Source organism: Carassius carassius, chromosome 37 (genome assembly GCF_963082965.1).
Source record: "Carassius carassius chromosome 37, fCarCar2.1, whole genome shotgun sequence".
In the NCBI taxonomy this organism is placed as follows: Eukaryota; Metazoa; Chordata; class Actinopteri; order Cypriniformes; family Cyprinidae; genus Carassius; species Carassius carassius.
In genome coordinates this window covers 27618352-27636508 of record NC_081791.1, presented here as the reverse complement: position 1 = coordinate 27636508, position 18157 = coordinate 27618352, and the positions used below count along the sequence as shown (strand labels likewise).

The 18157-nt window shown below is 41.5% G+C and overlaps 2 protein-coding genes across 4 annotated transcripts in view; one reads left to right on the top strand and one right to left on the bottom strand.

The window, feature by feature from the left end:
* Positions 1-4190: 4190 nt before the first annotated feature.
* LOC132117619 (nuclear factor 7, ovary-like) lies at positions 4191-8466 on the top strand. The gene is made up of 5 exons (XM_059526952.1): positions 4191-4703; positions 4907-5057; positions 5223-5249; positions 5343-5729; positions 8447-8466. Exons 1-5 carry the CDS (start codon positions 4560-4562, stop codon positions 8464-8466), a joined length of 729 nt encoding a protein of 242 aa, XP_059382935.1. The 5' UTR covers positions 4191-4559.
* Positions 8467-12753: 4287 nt separating this feature from the next.
* The window catches only part of LOC132118565 (AP-1 complex subunit sigma-2-like), a 31349-nt gene continuing 25945 nt past the window's right edge, over positions 12754-18157 (bottom strand). For 2 of the 3 annotated variants that reach the window (XM_059528504.1, XM_059528505.1), the window contains one exon: positions 12754-13542. Coding sequence is in view for 2 of the 3 variants with exons in the window: in XM_059528505.1 (XP_059384488.1) it covers positions 13495-13542 (48 nt within the window). In the remaining variant the exon portion in view is untranslated. Of the gene's footprint in view, positions 13545-18157 lie in introns of all 3 variants that reach the window. The other variant, XM_059528502.1, reaches the window with a different exon arrangement.

Sequence of the window (18157 nt, the reverse complement as noted above, 5' to 3'; positions counted from 1 at the left end):
GCCCCATATACAGATCCCCTGTAAAGACCTTGTCTCAGATGACCACTGGGACAAGACCACAAGAAACAGATGATTCTTCTGCCCAATCTGCTGCAGCCTGGAATTGAACTACTGGTTTCGTCTGGTCAGAGGAGAACTGGCCCCCCAACTGAGCCTGGTTTGTAGCCTCTGGCTTGCTTAGTTGGGGACACTTCATCTACAGCGATATCATGGACTTGATTGCAAATGAATGCACAGATACTATTTAAACTGAACAGAGATGACATCACTGAATTCAGTGATGAACTGGCTTTAACTGTAATTTTGCTTTATTGACATTTGTCTGTGGGCTCACTACCTGCAGGACGGAGCGTAAGGGGCTGGTGCATAATGGATTGGGCGACAGTCGAAGGCGAGACCCCCGACGACCCGATCTCTGGACACGGAATCTGGCTTTAGGGACGTGGAATGTCACCTCGTTGGCGGGGAAGGAGCCTGAGCTTGTGCGGGAGGTCGAGAGGTACCGACTAGAGATAGACGGGCTCACCTCCACGCACAGCTTGGGCTCTGGAACCACACTTCTTGAGAGAGGCTGGACTCTCTACCACTCTGAAGTTGCCCATGGTGAGAGGCGGAGGGCTGGAGTGGGTTTGCTTATAGCCCCCAGCTCAGCCGCCATGTGATGGAGTTCATCCCGGTGAACGAGAGGGTCGCTTCCCTGCGCCTTCGATAGGTCTCTCACTGTCGTTTGTGCCTACGGGCCAAACGGCAGTGCGGACTACCCGGCCCTCTTGGAGTCTCTGGGAGGGGTGCTGAAAAGTGCTCCGACTGGAGACTCCCTCGTTCTACTGGGGGACTTCAACGCCCACGTGGGCAGTGACAGTGACACCTGGAGGGGCGTGATTGGGAGGAACGGCCCCCCTGATCTGAACCTGAGCGGTGTTCGGTTATTGGATTTCTGTGCTAACCACGGTTTGTCCATAACGAACACCATGTTCAAGCATAAGGGTGTCCATCAGTGCACATGGCACCAGAACACCCTAGGCCGGAGGTTGATGATCGACTTTGTGGTCGTGTCATCAGACCTTCGCCATATGTCTTGGACACTCGGGGGAAGAGAGGGGCGGAGCTTTCAACTGATCACCACCTGGTGGTGAGTTGGATCCGATGGTGGGGGAGGAAGCTGAACAGACTCGGCAGACCCAAACGTACTGTGAGGGTCTGTTGGGAATGTTTGGCCGAGCCCCCTGTCAGAGAGATCTTCAACTCCCACCTCCGGCAGAGCTTCGACCGGATCCCGAGGGAGGCTGGAGATATTGAGTCCGAGTGGACCATGTTCTCCACCTCCATTGTCGCTGCGGCTGCTCGAAGCTGTGGCCGTAAGGTCTCCGGTGCCTGTCGAGGCGGCAATCCCTGAACCCGGTGGTGGACACTGGAAGTAAGGGATGCCGTCAAGCTGAAGAAGGAGTCCTATTGGGCCTGGATGGCTTGTGGGACTCCGGAGGCAGCTGACAGGTACCGGCAGGCCAAGCGCACTGCAGCCCGGGTAGTCGTGGAGGCAAAAAATTGTGCCTGGGAGGAGTTCGGTGAGGCCTTTTCAAGAAGGGGGACCGGAGAGTGTGTTCCAACTATAGGGGCATCACACTTCTCAGCCTCCCCAGGAAAGTCTATGCCAGGGTACTGGAGAGGAGAATTCGTCCGATAGTGGAACCTCAGATTCAGGAGGAACAGTGTGGTTTTTGTCCCAGTCGTGGAACACTGGACCAGCTCTATACCCTTTCCAGGGTGCTGGAGGGTTCATGGGAGTTTGCCCAACCAGTCCACATGTGTTTTGTGGATTTGGAGAAGGCATTCGACCGTGTTCCTCGTGGCATCCTGTGGAGGGTGCTCTGGGAGTATGGGGTATGGGGGGAGTATGGAGTATGGGGCCCCCTGCTTAGGGCTGTTCGGTCCCTGTATGACCGGAGCAAGAGCTTGGTTCGCATTGCCGGCAGTAAGTCACACCTGTTCCCCGTGCATGTTGGACTCCGGCAGGGCTTCCCTTTGTCACCGGTTCTGTTCATAATTTTTATGAACAGAATTTCTGGGCGCAGCCAAGGGCCAGAGAGTGTCCGGTTTGGGGACCATACGATTTCGTCGCTGCTTTTTGCGGATGATGTTGTCGTGTTGGCCTCCTCAGACCAGGACCTTCAGCGTGCACTGGGATGGTTTGCAGCCGAGTGTGAAGCGGCTGGGATGAGAATCATCACCTCCAAGTCCGAGGCCATGGTTCTCAGTCGGAAAAGGGTGGATTGCCCACTTCAGGTTGGTGGAGAGCTCCTGCCTCAAGTGGAGGAGTTCAGATATCTTGGGGTCTTGTGCACAAGTGAGGGAAGGATGGAACGGGAGATTTACGGACGGATCGGTGCAGCTTCTGCAGTAATGCGGTCGCTGTACCGGTCTGTCGTGGTGAAGAAGGAGCTGAGCTGTAAGGCAAAGCTCTCGATTTTCCGGTCAATCTACGTTCCTACGTTACGACAAGATCCCGGATACAGGCGGATACATGACAGGACCTGGATCAGTGAGCTGTGTCTCGGGCCGATGATGTCACTTCCAGGGAGGCATGTTGTACACGCCCCCGTCCCTTGACTCCGCCCCCACATCAAAACAGTGCCACAAAGAGAGACGTGCAGAAAAGTGAAGCGCAAAGGAAAAATGGTTTTGCAAGCTCAAACTACACTGACACGCAAAATAAAAGCAGCGTTTCAAATAAATTAATAGATATGACCATGGAAAAAATGTATTGCAAAATCATTGCTTTCGCGCTGTTTCATTTATGTTTTGCAATTCTTAATTTTTGTTGCAAAAAGCAAATTTATTTTCCTCAATACTTTAATTTTAGTTTGCAAAACGTAAATTTTTTGTGTATATATACGGCGTTAAATTGACTCCATAGACAACACACAGAAACACCCTACAAATAAAATTCTTGATTTGGTTGTGTTGTGAGCATTTGCAGCACCTTGCTGTCAAACTGATGAAGATGTTTTCTTGATTTGATTGTGCTTTTTCTATTTGCATGTGTTTTTTGAAGTTGAACTCTCTCGGCCACCGTAAACATGAAACCAGCAGATGAGAAATTTCATTTTTGAGTGGCCTCTCTCCTCAAAGTTGGCCCAGGCAAAAACAAAGCATACCTGAATGCATTAAAAAAATACTTAAATACCAGCAAGTGCATTTGTAGTACATTCTTATTTTGTGTGCTAAATAAAATAATACAATTGCAAAAGTATACTAAATACCACTGATATTTAAACTGATTTTTAGTATACATTGAAATAGGTGTACTACCGCAAAAAATTACAAAGGGCTTTTATTAGTGTGTTATGAGCGATTTAAAAATGATTTAAATAGTTATCCTAAGTTTAAATAGATTTTATTCTAAATACATTGGTATGTAATAGTTATAAATACATTTTCCCCACTGTGCTACTTAAGTACACTTAATATAAATTGATACACTATTTCGCAGGAACACTTAAATTGATTTTAAGTGTAGTACAAGAAGTGCTTTATAATTGCATTGCTTAAAAGTGTGCTACAATCACTTTACATAAAATTTTAATGGATTTTTATATATTAGCTATCACTAAGTTCTGTTTGGATTTCCATGAAAAATACAGTTGAAATGTTTTACTTAAAGTTAGGTTGTAGTTGTGTATTAATTATCCTTTTAATCTATGGGTGATTACATTTACATGAATTACATTTACAGTAATGTATTATTTCTAACTTTCAAGAAATATTTTATTAATGATGGAAAACAACAGCTTCATGAACACACAATAGATATAATATTAGAATGAGTTTAGATGTGAACCAAAATTCACAGTTTAACAAGAAAGTATACTTTTAGCAAAAAGTACATAAAGTGCTAATAATAACATAGTAATAATGTACTTGATTGTATTTAAGTATCATATAAAGGGAATGTTAACATAATTACAATACATGTGAAATGAATTATTTAATCTATAAAAATGGCAGTACATTATGAATACATTTTGTGTATATGCATTATGGATTATTCTTATATTTTAAATAATTAATACATGTTATTTACTATGCATGATGAGTATATTTAAAAGTGTATGAAAGTTGGTTTCAGTTGTACTAATAACTATATATATATATTTTTTTTTTTTTTTACGAAGAAAATATGTTAAAAAGCACATTTTAGTTTATAACTATGGTGTCCCAAAATAGCACAGTTGAGTACACTAGATTATCTTAAGAAGTGATAAACAATATTTTTTAGTATATTCAGTACAAAATTTGTGTGTGAAAATAGACAACTTTAAGAACATTATATAAGTGTACTAAGTAAAAAGGGGTATTTTACTGTACTGTTTTTCACCTGGTGGCATGAAACAGAAGTTGTGATTGTCGTTGCTTCTCTATTGTGAGGTACATCTGAGTGAAACTAACTGGTAATTGATCTCATTGATCAGAGAAACACAGAGAAAGAGAAATCAGCCAGAAATCAGTTCTTCACTGATCTGATCCGCTCCATTGAGAGATGTCAGTCTGAGCTGCTGAAGATGATGGAGGAACAGCAGAAAGCAGCAGAGAAACAGGCTGAAGATCTCATTAAAGAGCTGCAGCAGGAAATCACTCATCTGAAGAAGAGAAACACTGAGCTGGAGCAGATCTCACACACTGATGATCACCTGCACCTCATACAGGTCTATCAGCATCTGTCTCATCACTGAGAATGCAGAATATTATTGGTCTGATGCTCTGTTGACAAACCTGATGAGCTGCTGTCTTCAGAAACTGTGCAAAAGAGAATGAAACTGTAATAAAGTCAAAGTAGAAAAATGAGTTAACTGTATTATAAAGCTCCTGCAAATGATGATATTAAATAGTCTTCTCTCTCCTGCTGTAGATGTTCTCATCTCTGTGCAGTCGTCCACACACCAAGAACTGGACTGAGATCAGGATTGACTCTGATGTGAATGTGTATTCAGTGAATACAGCTCTGATTCAGCTGGAGAAAACTCTAGATGGGAGAATAAATAAAAACATTGGTCAAACTGGTATGTGAATATCAAATATAGTGAACAGATTTCTGATGTGAAGATCTATCCAAACTTAAACTAAAACAATATGATGTAAGTATTAGCATACCTGAACAAACTGCACTCACAGGAATTACATCAGTGACACAAACCATATCATTATATTGTCATCTGTATTCACAGGGTTGAAGTGTTTGCAGAAGTTTGCAGGTACAGTGTGACTGACATCATTTCCTTCAGTACATTTTATACAATGTATTATATTAAAATTTTTGATCTGATAATGTCTGATCTCTCATCTAGTGGATGTGACTCTGGATCCTGATACAGCACATCCACATCTCATCCTGTCTGATGATGGAAAACAAGTCAGTCGTGGAGGCATAAAGCAGAACGTCCCAGAAAACCCTAAGAGATTTGATAATGTTGTTTGTGTTCTGGCAAAGCAGGGATTCAGTTCAGGGATATTTTACTATGAGGTGCAGGTGAAGGGGAAGACTGAGTGGGATTTAGGAGTGGCCAGAGAATCTATTAACAGGAAGAAGTTCACACTGTCTCCTGAGGATGGATACTGGGCTGTGTGGTTGAGAGATGAGAATCAGTATAAAGCTTTGGAAAGTTCATCCGTCTCTTTATCTCTTAGAGAGAAACCTGAGATTGTGGGAGTGTTTGTGGCAGACATGGGGACTTGTGACTTGGTGACTTGGACTCGAGTCGACTCGAGTCGCTATTTTTATGACTTGTGACTTGACTTGACAAAAAATAAAATACTTGAGACTTGACTCGGACTTGGAAGTTAAAGACTCGGGACTTGACTTGACTTGAGACAGGATGACTTGAATGACTTGAGTGTTAATCACATTATGTTTTCAGTTTGAATATAAAATATATAAATTATTTTTTTTTTAAATAAAATTGATTACTCAGCTGGAGCGCAGGCTGAGAATCGCGTTGTCATGTCATGACATCATCAGTCAAGCCCTGTCTACCTTACGCAGACCACGCCCACTTAGATCAGATATCACATCAACATCTCAGCTTGAGGGGTACTGAGGGTCATCGCTTTTGTCGTCAATAATTCGCGCCTAAAAACGCGTGGAAATCGCTAGTCGCGCCGCTTTCTCATTGTTTCCAAGCGCTCGGGCAGTTGCGCCCCTGAGGCGTCGAGCGCGTCGCGACCGCGTTGCTTCCATTATGAGCGCGCATACCGGTGGCGCATACATGGTGGGATAGGCCACATCGTGCTCGGCTTGCAGACAAGACTCTCGAATCTTATATTTTGTAAGTGCAATACCTTGTAATAGAGGTAATGACTTACGGATGTACTCTGAGAGAGAGAGTGTGTGTGTGTGTGTGTGTGTGTGTGTGTGTGTGAGAGAGAGAAAGAGAGAGAGAGTGAGAGAGAAACACGTGCTTCACCTGATGAAGGAAACCCAAACTGAGTCTGACTCCAATCACAACCCCAACATTCAGAAACTAATTGACAAAAATCTGAAGTATATAATTATGATGAAAAATGAAAAAAAAAATAATTTGAGCTCCAAACCAAACTCCAGTGTTATTCGGCCCTAAACAGAACCAGAAAACTGGCAAATTACTTATCACTCAAGCAATTAAAAGAAAGACAAATCCTTTCAAAATATCGACTCAGTGATCATGATTTGGAAATAGAGATTGGTAGACATAAAAGATCCTGGCTACCGAGAGAAGAGAGACTGTGCAAACACTGAGCTGAATCAAACAGAGGATGAGAAACACTTCCCAAATACAGCACTACAAGAGAAACATTCTTCTCACAGTTTGAAGCTTTGAATCGTTCATTCTTGTCTCTAAATGACTCGGAGAAACTACTCTATATACACACCATACGAAAGGGATAATTTATTGTATTCAACTGTTTTATTTTATATTCTTAATTCTATACAATTACTATTATTAATATTAGAAATATTATCTGCTGCTGCTATTTTTATTGTATTTTATTGTAATCATATTTTATTCTGTATCTAAATGCTAAATTTGGCAATACTGTAACTCAAATGTCATGCCAATAAAGCAACTTGAACTTGAGAGAGAGAGAGAGAGAGAGAGAGAGAGGAGAAATGTAAGAAAGTTTAATGTTGTATGTAAACTGTGTTTGAGGGGAAGTTGTGGCCTAATGGTTAGAGAGTCGGACTCCCAATCGAAAGGTTGTGAGTTTGAGTCCCGGGCCGGCAGGAATTGTGGGTGGGGGGAGTGCATGTACAGTTCTCTCTCCACCTTCAATACCATGACTTAGGTCCCCTTATGCAAGGCATCGAACCCCCAACTGCTCCCCGGGTGCCGCAGCATAAATGGCTGCCCACTGCTCTGGGTGTGTGCTCACAGTGTGTGTGTGTGTGTGTTCACTGCTCTGTGTGTGTGCACTTCGGATGGGTTAAATGCAGAGCACAAATTCTGAGTATGGGTCACCATACATGGCCGAATGTCATGTCACGTCGTTTGAGAGAGAGAGAGAGGGGAGGTGTTCAGAGAGGAGTCTGTTGGATGTTTAGCTGTTATTTGTTTTATGGACTCAATGTTGAAAATGTAAAACATTTCTGTTGGCAGAAGTGAAAAATAAATAATTTTATGAGGTTACAATTTTGTTTGATTCCATGATGTATTTTACTGAACATGAGTATTTACAATGCAAATCCAAATTATTTTAATTTACTGTTACTTATATCTTGTCTTTTAACTTTATTAAGATCAGATTCTGCAGGTAAAATTACAATAATAAGGTGACTTGACTTGACTTGACTTGACTTACTACAGGACTTGACTTGGACTTGACTTGACTTACTACAGGACTTGACTTGACTTGACTTGACTTACTACAGGACTTGACTTGGACTTGACTTGACTTACTACAGGACTTGACTTGACTTGACTTGACTTACTACAGGACTTGACTTGGACTTGACTTGACTTACTACAGGACTTGACTTGACTTGACTTGACATAACTTGTGACTTGACTTGACTTGCCCAAGAAAAAAATACTTGGGACTTACTTAAGACTTGAAGGTTAAGACTTGAGACTTACTTGAGACTTGCACATGTGTGACTTGGTCCCATCTCTGGTTTGTGGATTATGAGGAGGGTCTGGTCTCTTTTTATGATGTGGGCTCCAGATCTCATATCTACTCTTTCACTGCTCAGACTTTCACTGACAAACTCTATCCATATTTTAGCCCAGGCCTTAATAAAGGAGGTAAAAACTCAAAAACACTGATCATCACACCTGTTAACAAATAAACTGCTCTGAAATATGAAACACAATGTGGAACGGTTATGCAAAAGCTTTTTATTATTATCATTATTTTTGTTTAAAATGAAATATTTCTAAATATGTTTCACAAAAATTGTAAATTGTCTCATCTCCAGACTGGACAATGAAAACCTGAAATGGGAATTTGATTTCCACAAATGAAAACTCATTTCAATAAATACTGACATTTCTTTCAACCTGGTGTGCAGATTTTTATTTATTTTAATTTTGTCATAATATACAACTTCATACAGGGTTAAAAAAAATTTCATCAGTTTAAATATTTGTTATGTTTTGTAAGTTTTACTGCAAATGATATATATAATAGCAAATAATCCCAGTGTGTGACATGAAGAAGCTTCTCTCCTCGTTAGAGAGGACTAATGAAGCAGCGCTGAAGGTTTCAGAGGACAGTCTGTAAGTGAGGCAGGATCAGTCTTCTGACACAGAATGGCACTCATCATCATGATTCAGATGCAGATATTATATATTTGATATTCACAGAAGATGAGTTTGTGTCCAGCAGAGGACAGCGTTTACAAGAAATTCACTGCATCAAGCCTCTGGACACTGAGAAATGAGAGCCGCCTGTGCTCAAATGACAAAGAAACCAAAAATATTAATGTAACAGATTAACACAGTTCATCATACATTCAGACACAGCTGATGTCTATTAGTTTATGACGGATGATTATATGAGAATACAAACTAATTAATTAATATTTGCCATTGTTGATAAATAAAGTAAAATATTGGCCCAAACTATCACATAGCTGCTAACACTAAATAAATAAATAACTGCAAAAACAGAAAACTAAATAAATATTGCTCCAAACTATCAAGCATCTGCCAGAAACAGATAGACTGGAAAATTAGAATTTAAGAAAAGCAAAAATAAGAAAGAAAGTTCGACTTCTTTCATCAAATGCATGTTTTTCTGTGCATACTGAAGATATACACACTGTGTGCATTCTGCAGAAATAATAACATGGAAGTGTTAATGAAATACTGCATCTCACAATACAATGCTCTCAACTTTCCATTCATTTTTCAGTCGGATCAGCTGTAAACCCTGTTTGTCTCTTTATCAGACGTCCTGTTTGAAATGTTCAGTACTGCATACTACAGATTGCGGCACTGTGGTTAAAAATATTAGACAAATAAATTAAAGTGTTAATGTTTTAAACATTTCTGAGAGGGATCCTTTAACTGAGTCCAGTTTGGAGGATTCAGGTTTGTATTTCAGGATGTTGTTGTATAAAATCAGTCCAGATTTTCCACACACATCAAACACAAACACTGATCCACAGATCCACTCACTGCATGTGAACGAGAGAGAAGAGTGTGTGTCCACATCAACAGATGGACATTCACATGAAGAGCAGAAACTCCAGGGGCCCGTATCACTAAGGAGGTTCAACCAACTGAGTTTAAACTTAAACTCTGAGTTGACTTACCCTGAGATGGGAAACTCTGAGTTTTCGGTTACAGAACAGCTGAAATGAGTTGATTTAATCAACTCTAAATTGACTGACTGATTTAAGCGCGTGCAACACAACTATAAAAAGCCATTATCAATGGAGCGCCGATATTACGATTCACCATGGCAACAGCTCCTGCCAAAAAATCCGTCTGCATACTTCAGACTCGAGACAAATGTAATTCTTCTCAGTGTTATAATATCACAGGGGAAAACTGGCAGAACGTTAGATTAATTAACTAATAGCTAATCCTTTTATGGTATCTCATGGGCAAAAAATATATATAAAATAACAATATTAATAATAATATTTTAAGTGCAATTTTCTTATTTTACAAATGACTGCTAATAGAGTAAGAAAAACACGGCAGTGGCTATTTACACTAAGTGGAATTACCATACTTTCTCAGCGATAGATCCTATTTACAGTAGGCTAAGAGCAAGTAGCTCAAGATGCTATTTACAGAAAAAAATGTACAGTGAAAATCGTGATATATTCTATTGACCATGTAAAAGATTGTAAATTATTATATTTATTACAATTATAAATAGTTGTATCATTATTAAACACTCGTTAGGCACTTTACTTGCACTTTTAGAACATTTTGTTCATTTTTATTGAAAATAAATTTTAATGTGACGTGATGGGAAAAGTGAGAAGAATGAGCTTGGCAAGAGCTGGAGTCTCTGGTGTAACTCAATCAATTGCGTTACAAGCTAGTCTTCCTGCCCAAAACATTACTGTCTACACCATTGAAGCCGTTATTCACATGTGTTGTATTTAGCGGGAGGTTGGCGCTCGGCTCCAGCACGGTTAGCGCTCACACTGCATGCGAACCGCGCCCGAGTCCAACTGAACCGTGCTCTGGCCCACCGCTTCCAAGCGGGCCAGGGCCGGCTAATCGAGCCTCGCCCGGGCACGGTTCGGAGCACTCACACTAGTCAAACGAACCGTGCTTTGGTGTTGAAACGCACTCGTGCACGGTTCAAACTGGCTAGTGTGAGTACACCCTTATAGAGATTCCGATTGGATGAAAATCTGTGTAGGGCAGGATGATGTCATTAGTATTTTCATTCATAAAGTCTGATGAAAATGAAACAGTGAAAGAGATATATGACTGAAATATTGCCAAAATATCAAATATCTGCAAACACGGATTAAAATATTTACTGAAACATCAAATATCTGCCAATATCTAAATAAATACATACATTTAAAAAGTTGCCCAGTGTATTAAATATGTACTAATACAAATTATAAAAAAATAATAATAGTAATTTGGCCTGTCATAGTAAATGTCTACCAAAGCAGATTGATAATCAGCAACCAACATGACTATTATTGCATCTTATATGTTATTAATAGTTGGAAGTATTTTACCAGAATCAGAAAGACTTGAAAAAGATGAGTAGAAAGAATAACCTTTTCTAGACTGCTTAACTCACATGAATGAACACAATTTCAACATTTAAGTGTAAAACTTTTACTGTAAGTAGATAAACAATACTCAAAGGCTATCAGCAGCAGAACAAACAGACAGATGAAGCACTTATAAACATCTGTAGACAAATTTATTCCATTTTCAACAACAAACACAGTTGATTTGACTCTGACACGCAGCGTTTCTCCAGAGCGAAACGAGACTCGTGAACATGAACAAGAGCTTGACGTGTAGATGAGGGATGTCTGTACACCAGCTAATGAAAACTATCATCTGTACAGAACATTAAACATGTTAAACAACACGCATGTAACAACCTGACAGTCACTACACCTGTGGGTTTCATTTAAAACAGTTCACCCAGAAATTAAAATTTGCTTAAAATGTATTCACTCTCAGGCTGTCCAAGATGAAGATTCATTTTTTTGGAGAAATGTAGCATTGCAACACTTGCTCACCAATGTATGTGAATGGGTGCCATCAGAACGAGAGTCCAAACAGCTGATAAAAACATCACAAGTAACCACATCACTCCAGTCTATCAGTTAACATCTGGAGAAGACAAAAGCTGTCCATAATCCATAAAAATGCTTCCTTCAGTGAAAAAGTGGTCTGGTCTGAATCAGGAGAGAAATCTGCACAGATCAAGCACTGTTTACAAGCCAAAACAGCTCTAAACAAATATGTGACAGACATCTTAATTATGTATTTGTGTCTTGGCTTCTCCAGATGTTAACTGGTAGATTGGAGTGTTTGGGATTATTGTGGTGTTTTTATCAGCTCTCATTCTGACGGCACCCATTCACTGCAGAGCATCCATTGGTGAGCAAGTGATGCAATGCTACATTTTTCCAAATCTGATGAAGAAACGAACTCATCTACATCTTGGATGATCAGAGGGAGAGTAGCAAATATTTATTTTTGAATGTTTGCAATACTGAACAATACCGTGAACAATACTGTCATGGAGAAGCATTAGTATAAATGTGTTCAGTAATCATTTTACTCAAATATAACTCTAATTTCAGTAAATACCACAGATACAGTGAAGTTAACAGTGGTCAAGTGTTAGTTGCCTGGTTAACACAGTGGTAAATCAGTGAGGTTGTTCAGGTTAGTGAAATAAACCCAGTCTGACGACAGAAATACAAATGCAAGAAAAAAAACAACCACAGAATAAAACAACTGACAAATATTCAGACCTAAATTTTTTGATTCACAGAATGTATTTGAACTGCATATAAATCTTCCATCCGTTTGAATTACACACTTTTAACAAACTAAGAAACATAATGTGATGCATATTTGAATAACTGAAAAAGATCAGATTTCTGTAACACACTCATAAACTGAATGTGTTTTAAACTCACAATTACAAACTTTATATATTTATCATCAATAAATCCAATTGGTTTCAATCTCACACATTTTAACCTAGTATTGCTTGTCATATTTTAACCATCTTCAAAAAAAAAAAAATCTATAATTTTCCCACTAAACAGATTTATGCTGATTCTACACGATTTTTATATACATGCAATATTAACATGATTTTATATCAAATCAAATAGATGCAATCTTTTTGGAATGCAGAAATCTGACTTTTTTCATTTATGTACATACAAATACAAATATACACCACATTAAATGTATAAGTTTGTTTCTATTAAAACTCTGCAATCCAAATTTCATGAAACTTAAATTTGGTCCTAAATATTCTCTTGAGCATTAAAGCATTTGTTTTTATACACTTGTGTGGAGTATGTCTTGGGTCTGATGTTTACCAACTTTAATCTACTATTTAACACAAGAAAGCACTCTTTGGTTTTATGAATGAATCCCTTTTGTGTCTTTTGCTCTATTTTCTAAATTATATAACTTCCCTATGCCACGTAATACATTTTCAAACACCATAAGATAGTAGACTGAGTGTCTAAAGTGGGAATATCTGATTATACGCACTCCAAATGATGAGAGGATCTCTTGTATTTGATGAAGCGAGCAGCACGGTGTGTGTGTGGGACGCTGATCGTCACAGCAGATGTAAAGTAGGATGTGTCATCCAGCGCTCAACACATTTCTGCAACTTCTTCTGATCACAAAGCAATGGCATGAGGAGGAAAGAAAGACGACCAACACGGAAACATGGTGAAGTGTGTGTGTGTGTTTGCTACATCTTCAGTGGTCAGGCTCTCAGTGCGTGTGTGTGTGTGTGTGTTTGGGACGGTCGTCTCGGAGGGGTTTATGTGAGTCCGATCTCCTCGAGGACGCTGCGGGGGGTCTCTGCTTCCTGTGGGAGGAAGATCAACACTTTCCCTGGTCACATGCTCGAGCACTGAATCACACGCAAACACAACACATACAAACCCTGAAACTCTCACTACACACTACAAATACTCTATACCCAACATTCATTCAAAGGCTGGTTTTGTTTTAGTTATAAAATAATATGTGACCCTGGACCACAAAACCAGTCATAAAGGTACATTTTTGGAAATTGAGATGTATACATGTACATCATCAATAAATAAGCTTTCCATTAATGTATGGTTTGTTTGGATCTGACAGTATTTGACTGAGATACAACTATTTGAAAATCTGAATCTGAGGGAGCAAAAAAAAAAAATCGAAATATTGAGAAAATCATCTTTAAAGTTGTCCAAATGAAGTTCTTAGCAATGCATATCACGAATTAAAAAATTAATTTTTGATATATTCATGGTGGGAAACTTACAAAATATCTTCTTTTCTAAAGATCTTTACTAAATATCCTAATGATTTTTGGCATAAAACAAAAATCGATAATTTTGACCCATACAATGTATTGTTGGATTTTGCTTCAGGGCCTAAATATACTAAACAAACACTACAAAATTCCAAAGTTGGCTGTTTTTGCTATAAAAGCCAAATATTTATTAACAAACACAAAAAAAAAAAAATGTTGCTTTGTTTTTGTTATAAAAAAACTATTTACTCAACAAATAGTAAATAATTCAAATTTCTTTTCTTTGCTTTAGACCTAACAAAAACATATTTACCATTTAATTATTATTAAGAACCAGTATTTACCAACACAATCATTAAAATTGTGCTTGTTTTTTTTTACAAACTGAATATTTTCCAATAAACATAATAATTTGAGTGTTGGCTTTGTTTTTATTATAAAAAACAATATTTATCAAACAAAAACTTAATATTTCAAATGCTAGGTTTGTGTTTTATTCTAGAAAAAAAAATTACCAAACAAACAGTAAATAATTAATTTTGGCTTTGCTTTCATTATAAAAGTCTAATATTTACAAACGAATACTAAATAATACAAATGTTACCTTTGTTTTTCTAATAAAAACTTTTTTGTTTAAAAGAAAATACTAACATGACTTTTAGATAATTAAAATGTTGGGTTTTATTTTGTTATAAAAAGTCAGATATTAAATATTTACCAACAAAATCATTATTCCTCTCCTTGAACTGTCACCTTATCGTGGTGGAGAGGTTTGAGTACCCGAATGATCCTGGGAGCTATGTTGTCTGGGGCTATATGCTCCTGGTAGGGTCTCCCAAGGCAAACAGGTCCTTGGTGACGGGCCAGACTAAGAACAGTTCACAAACCCCTTTATGTGGACGAAGACAGCAAGGACCGAGGCGTCGCCCGGCATGGCGCAATCGGGGCCCCATCCTGAAGCCAGGCCCGAGGGTTTTGGCTCGTATGCGAGCGCCTGATGGCCGGGCCTCCCCCCATGGGGCGAGACCCCCGACGACCCGATCTCTGGACACAGAATCTGGCTTTAGGGACGTGGAATGTCACCTCGTTGGCGGGGAAGGAGCCTGAGCTTGTGCGGGAGGTCGAGAGGTACCGACTAGAGATGGTCGGGCTCACCTCCACGCACAGCTTGGGCTCTGGAACCACACTTCTTGAGAGAGGCTGGACTCTCTACCACTCTGGAGTTGCCCATGGTGAGAGGCGGAGGGCTGGAGTGGGTTTGCTTATAGCCCCCCAGCTCAGCCGCCATGTGATGGAGTTCACCCCGGTGAACGAGAGGGTCGCTTCCCTGCGCCTTCGAGTCGGGGATAGGTCTCTCACTGTCATTTGTGCCTACGGGCCGAACGGCAGTGCGGACTACCCGGCCCTCTTAGAGTCTCTGGGAGGGGTGCTGGAAAGTGCTCCGACTGGAGACTCCGTCGTTCTACTGGGGGACTTCAACGCCCACGTGGGCAGTGACAGTGACACCTGGAGGGGCGTGATTGGGAGGAACGGCACCCTGATCTGAACCTGAGCGGTGTTCGGTTATTGGATTTCTGTGCTAACCACGGTTTGTCCATAACGAACACCATGTTCAAGCATAAGGGTGTCCATCAGTGCACGTGGCACCAGAACACCCTAGGCCGGAGGTTGATGATCGACTTTGTGGTCGTGTCATCAGACCTTCGCCATATGTCTTGGACACTCGGGGGAAGAGAGGGGCGGAGCTGTCAACTGATCACCACCTGGTGGTGAGTTGGATCTGATGGCGGGGGAGGAAGCTGAACAGACTCGGCAGACCCAAACGTACTGTGAGGGTCTGTTGGGAACGTTTGGCCGAGCCCCCTGTCAGAGAGATCTTCAACTCCCACCTCCGGCAGAGCTTCGACCGGATTCCGAGGGAGGCTGGAGATATTGAGTCCGAGTGGACCATGTTCTCCACCTCCATTGTCACTGCGGCTGCTCGGAGCTGTGGCCGTAAGGTCTCCGGTGCCTGTCGAGGCGGCAATCCCCGAACCCGGTGGTGGACACCGGAAGTAAGGGATGCCGTCAAGCTGAAGAAGGAGTCCTATCGGGCCTGGATGGCTTGTGGGACTCCGGAGGCAGCTGACAGGTACCGGCAGGCCAAGCGGACTGCAGCCAGGGTAGTTGTGGAGGCAAAAAATTGGGCCTGGGAGGAGTTCGGTGAGGCCATGGAGAAAGACTATCGGTTGGCCTCGAAGACATTCTGGCAAACCGTTCGACGCCTCATGAGGGGGAAGCAGTGCCCTACCAACACTGTTTACAGTGGAGATGGGAACCTGTTGACCTCAACTGGGGATATCGTCGGGCGGTGGAAGGAATACTTCGAGGATCTCCTCAATCCCACCGACTTGTCTTCCGTTGAGGAAGCAGTGTCTGGGGACTCGGAGAAGGATTCGTCCATCACCCGGGCTGAAGTCATCGAGGTAGTTAAAAAGCTCCTCGGTGGCATGGCGCCAGGGGCGGATGAGTTCCGCCCTGAGTACCTCAAGTCTCTTGGCTGACACGCCTCTGCAACATCGCATGGCGGTTGGGGACAGTACCTCTGGACTGGCAGACCGGGATGGTGGTCCCACTTTTCAAGAAGGGGTATGGAGTATGGGGCCCCCTGCTTAGGGCTGTTCGGTCCCTGTACGACCGGAGCAAGAGCTTGGTATGCATTGCCGGCAGTAAGTCAGACCTGTTCCAGGTGCATGTTGGACTCCGGCAGGGCTGCCCTTTGTCACCGGTTCTGTTCATAATTTTTAGCAGCCAAGGGCCGGAGAGTGTCCGGTTTGGGGACCATACGATTTTGTCGCTGCTTTTTGCGGATGATGTTGTCGTGTTGGCTTCCTCAGACCAGGACCTTCAGCGTGCACTGGGACGGTTTGCAGCCGAGTGTGAAGCGGCTGGGATGAGAATCAGCACCTCCAAGTCTGAGGCCATGGTTCTCAGTCGGAAAAGGGTGGATTGCCCACTTCAGGTTGGTGGAGAGTTCCTGCCTCAAGTAGAGGAGTTCAGATATCTTGGGGTCTTGTTCACGAGTGAGGGAAGGATGGAACGGGAGATTGACGGACGGATCGGTGCAGCTTCTGCAGTAATGCGGTCACTGTACCGGTCTGTCGTGGTGAAGAAGGAGCTGAGCTGTAAGGCAAAGCTCTCGATTAACCGGTCAATCTACGTTCCTACTCTCACCTATGGTCATGAGCTTTGGGTCATGCCCAAAAGGACAAGATCCCGGATACAGGCGGCCGAAATGAGCTTTCTCCGTAGGGTGGCTGGGCGCTCCCATAGAGATAGGGTGAGAAGCTCGGGAGGAGCTTAGAGTAGAGCCGTTGATCCTCCACATCGAGAGGAGCCAGCTGAGGTGGCTCGGGCATCTATTTCGGATGCCTCCTGGACGCCTTCCCAGGGAGGTGTTCCAGGCACGTCCCACCGGGAGGAGGCCCCGGGGAAGACCTAGGACACGCTGGAGGGACTATGTCTCCCGGCTGGCCTGGGAACGCCTCGGGGTTCCCCCGGAAGAGCTGGAGGAAGTGGCTAGGGAGAGGGAAGTCTGGGTGTCTCTGCTTAGACTGTTGCCCCCGCGACGCGGCCCCGGATAAGCGGAAGATGATGAATGGATGGATGGAAAATCATTATTTTTTTAATTTTTAAATACTACATTTGTGGATGTTATAAAAACAATATTTATCAAACAAACACTAAATAATTACAATAAAGGCTTTTACTTTTTGCCATAATAAATTTGCTAATCAGTGTAAATTAACAGATTATCTGTATTTTCTATAGCATTCATTATGTAAATATGTAGATTTTTATCTTTTTAAACTTCTCAATTATTTAAAAAAAAAAATTCTTACTGTAATACAGCTCTTCTGCGAGACTGAATGTATTTCAAAACTATGAATGATTTCCTCAACAACTATCATTTTATTTTCATTAACACAGTCAACACAGCATATTTAACAAAACCTTTTTGAAAGGCAAAGCACCTTTTAGAAGATATACTGTAACACGGATATCACAAACTGCTTATCAAACAAAAACAGGGTGCTAAATATACATTTGCAATTATTTCAGATATTTTCTGCTGGTGTGTTGTTCGGTGGCACCCCTCTAAGCTCAGCGGGTTTATTTGATATGAAGCACATGGAGATGA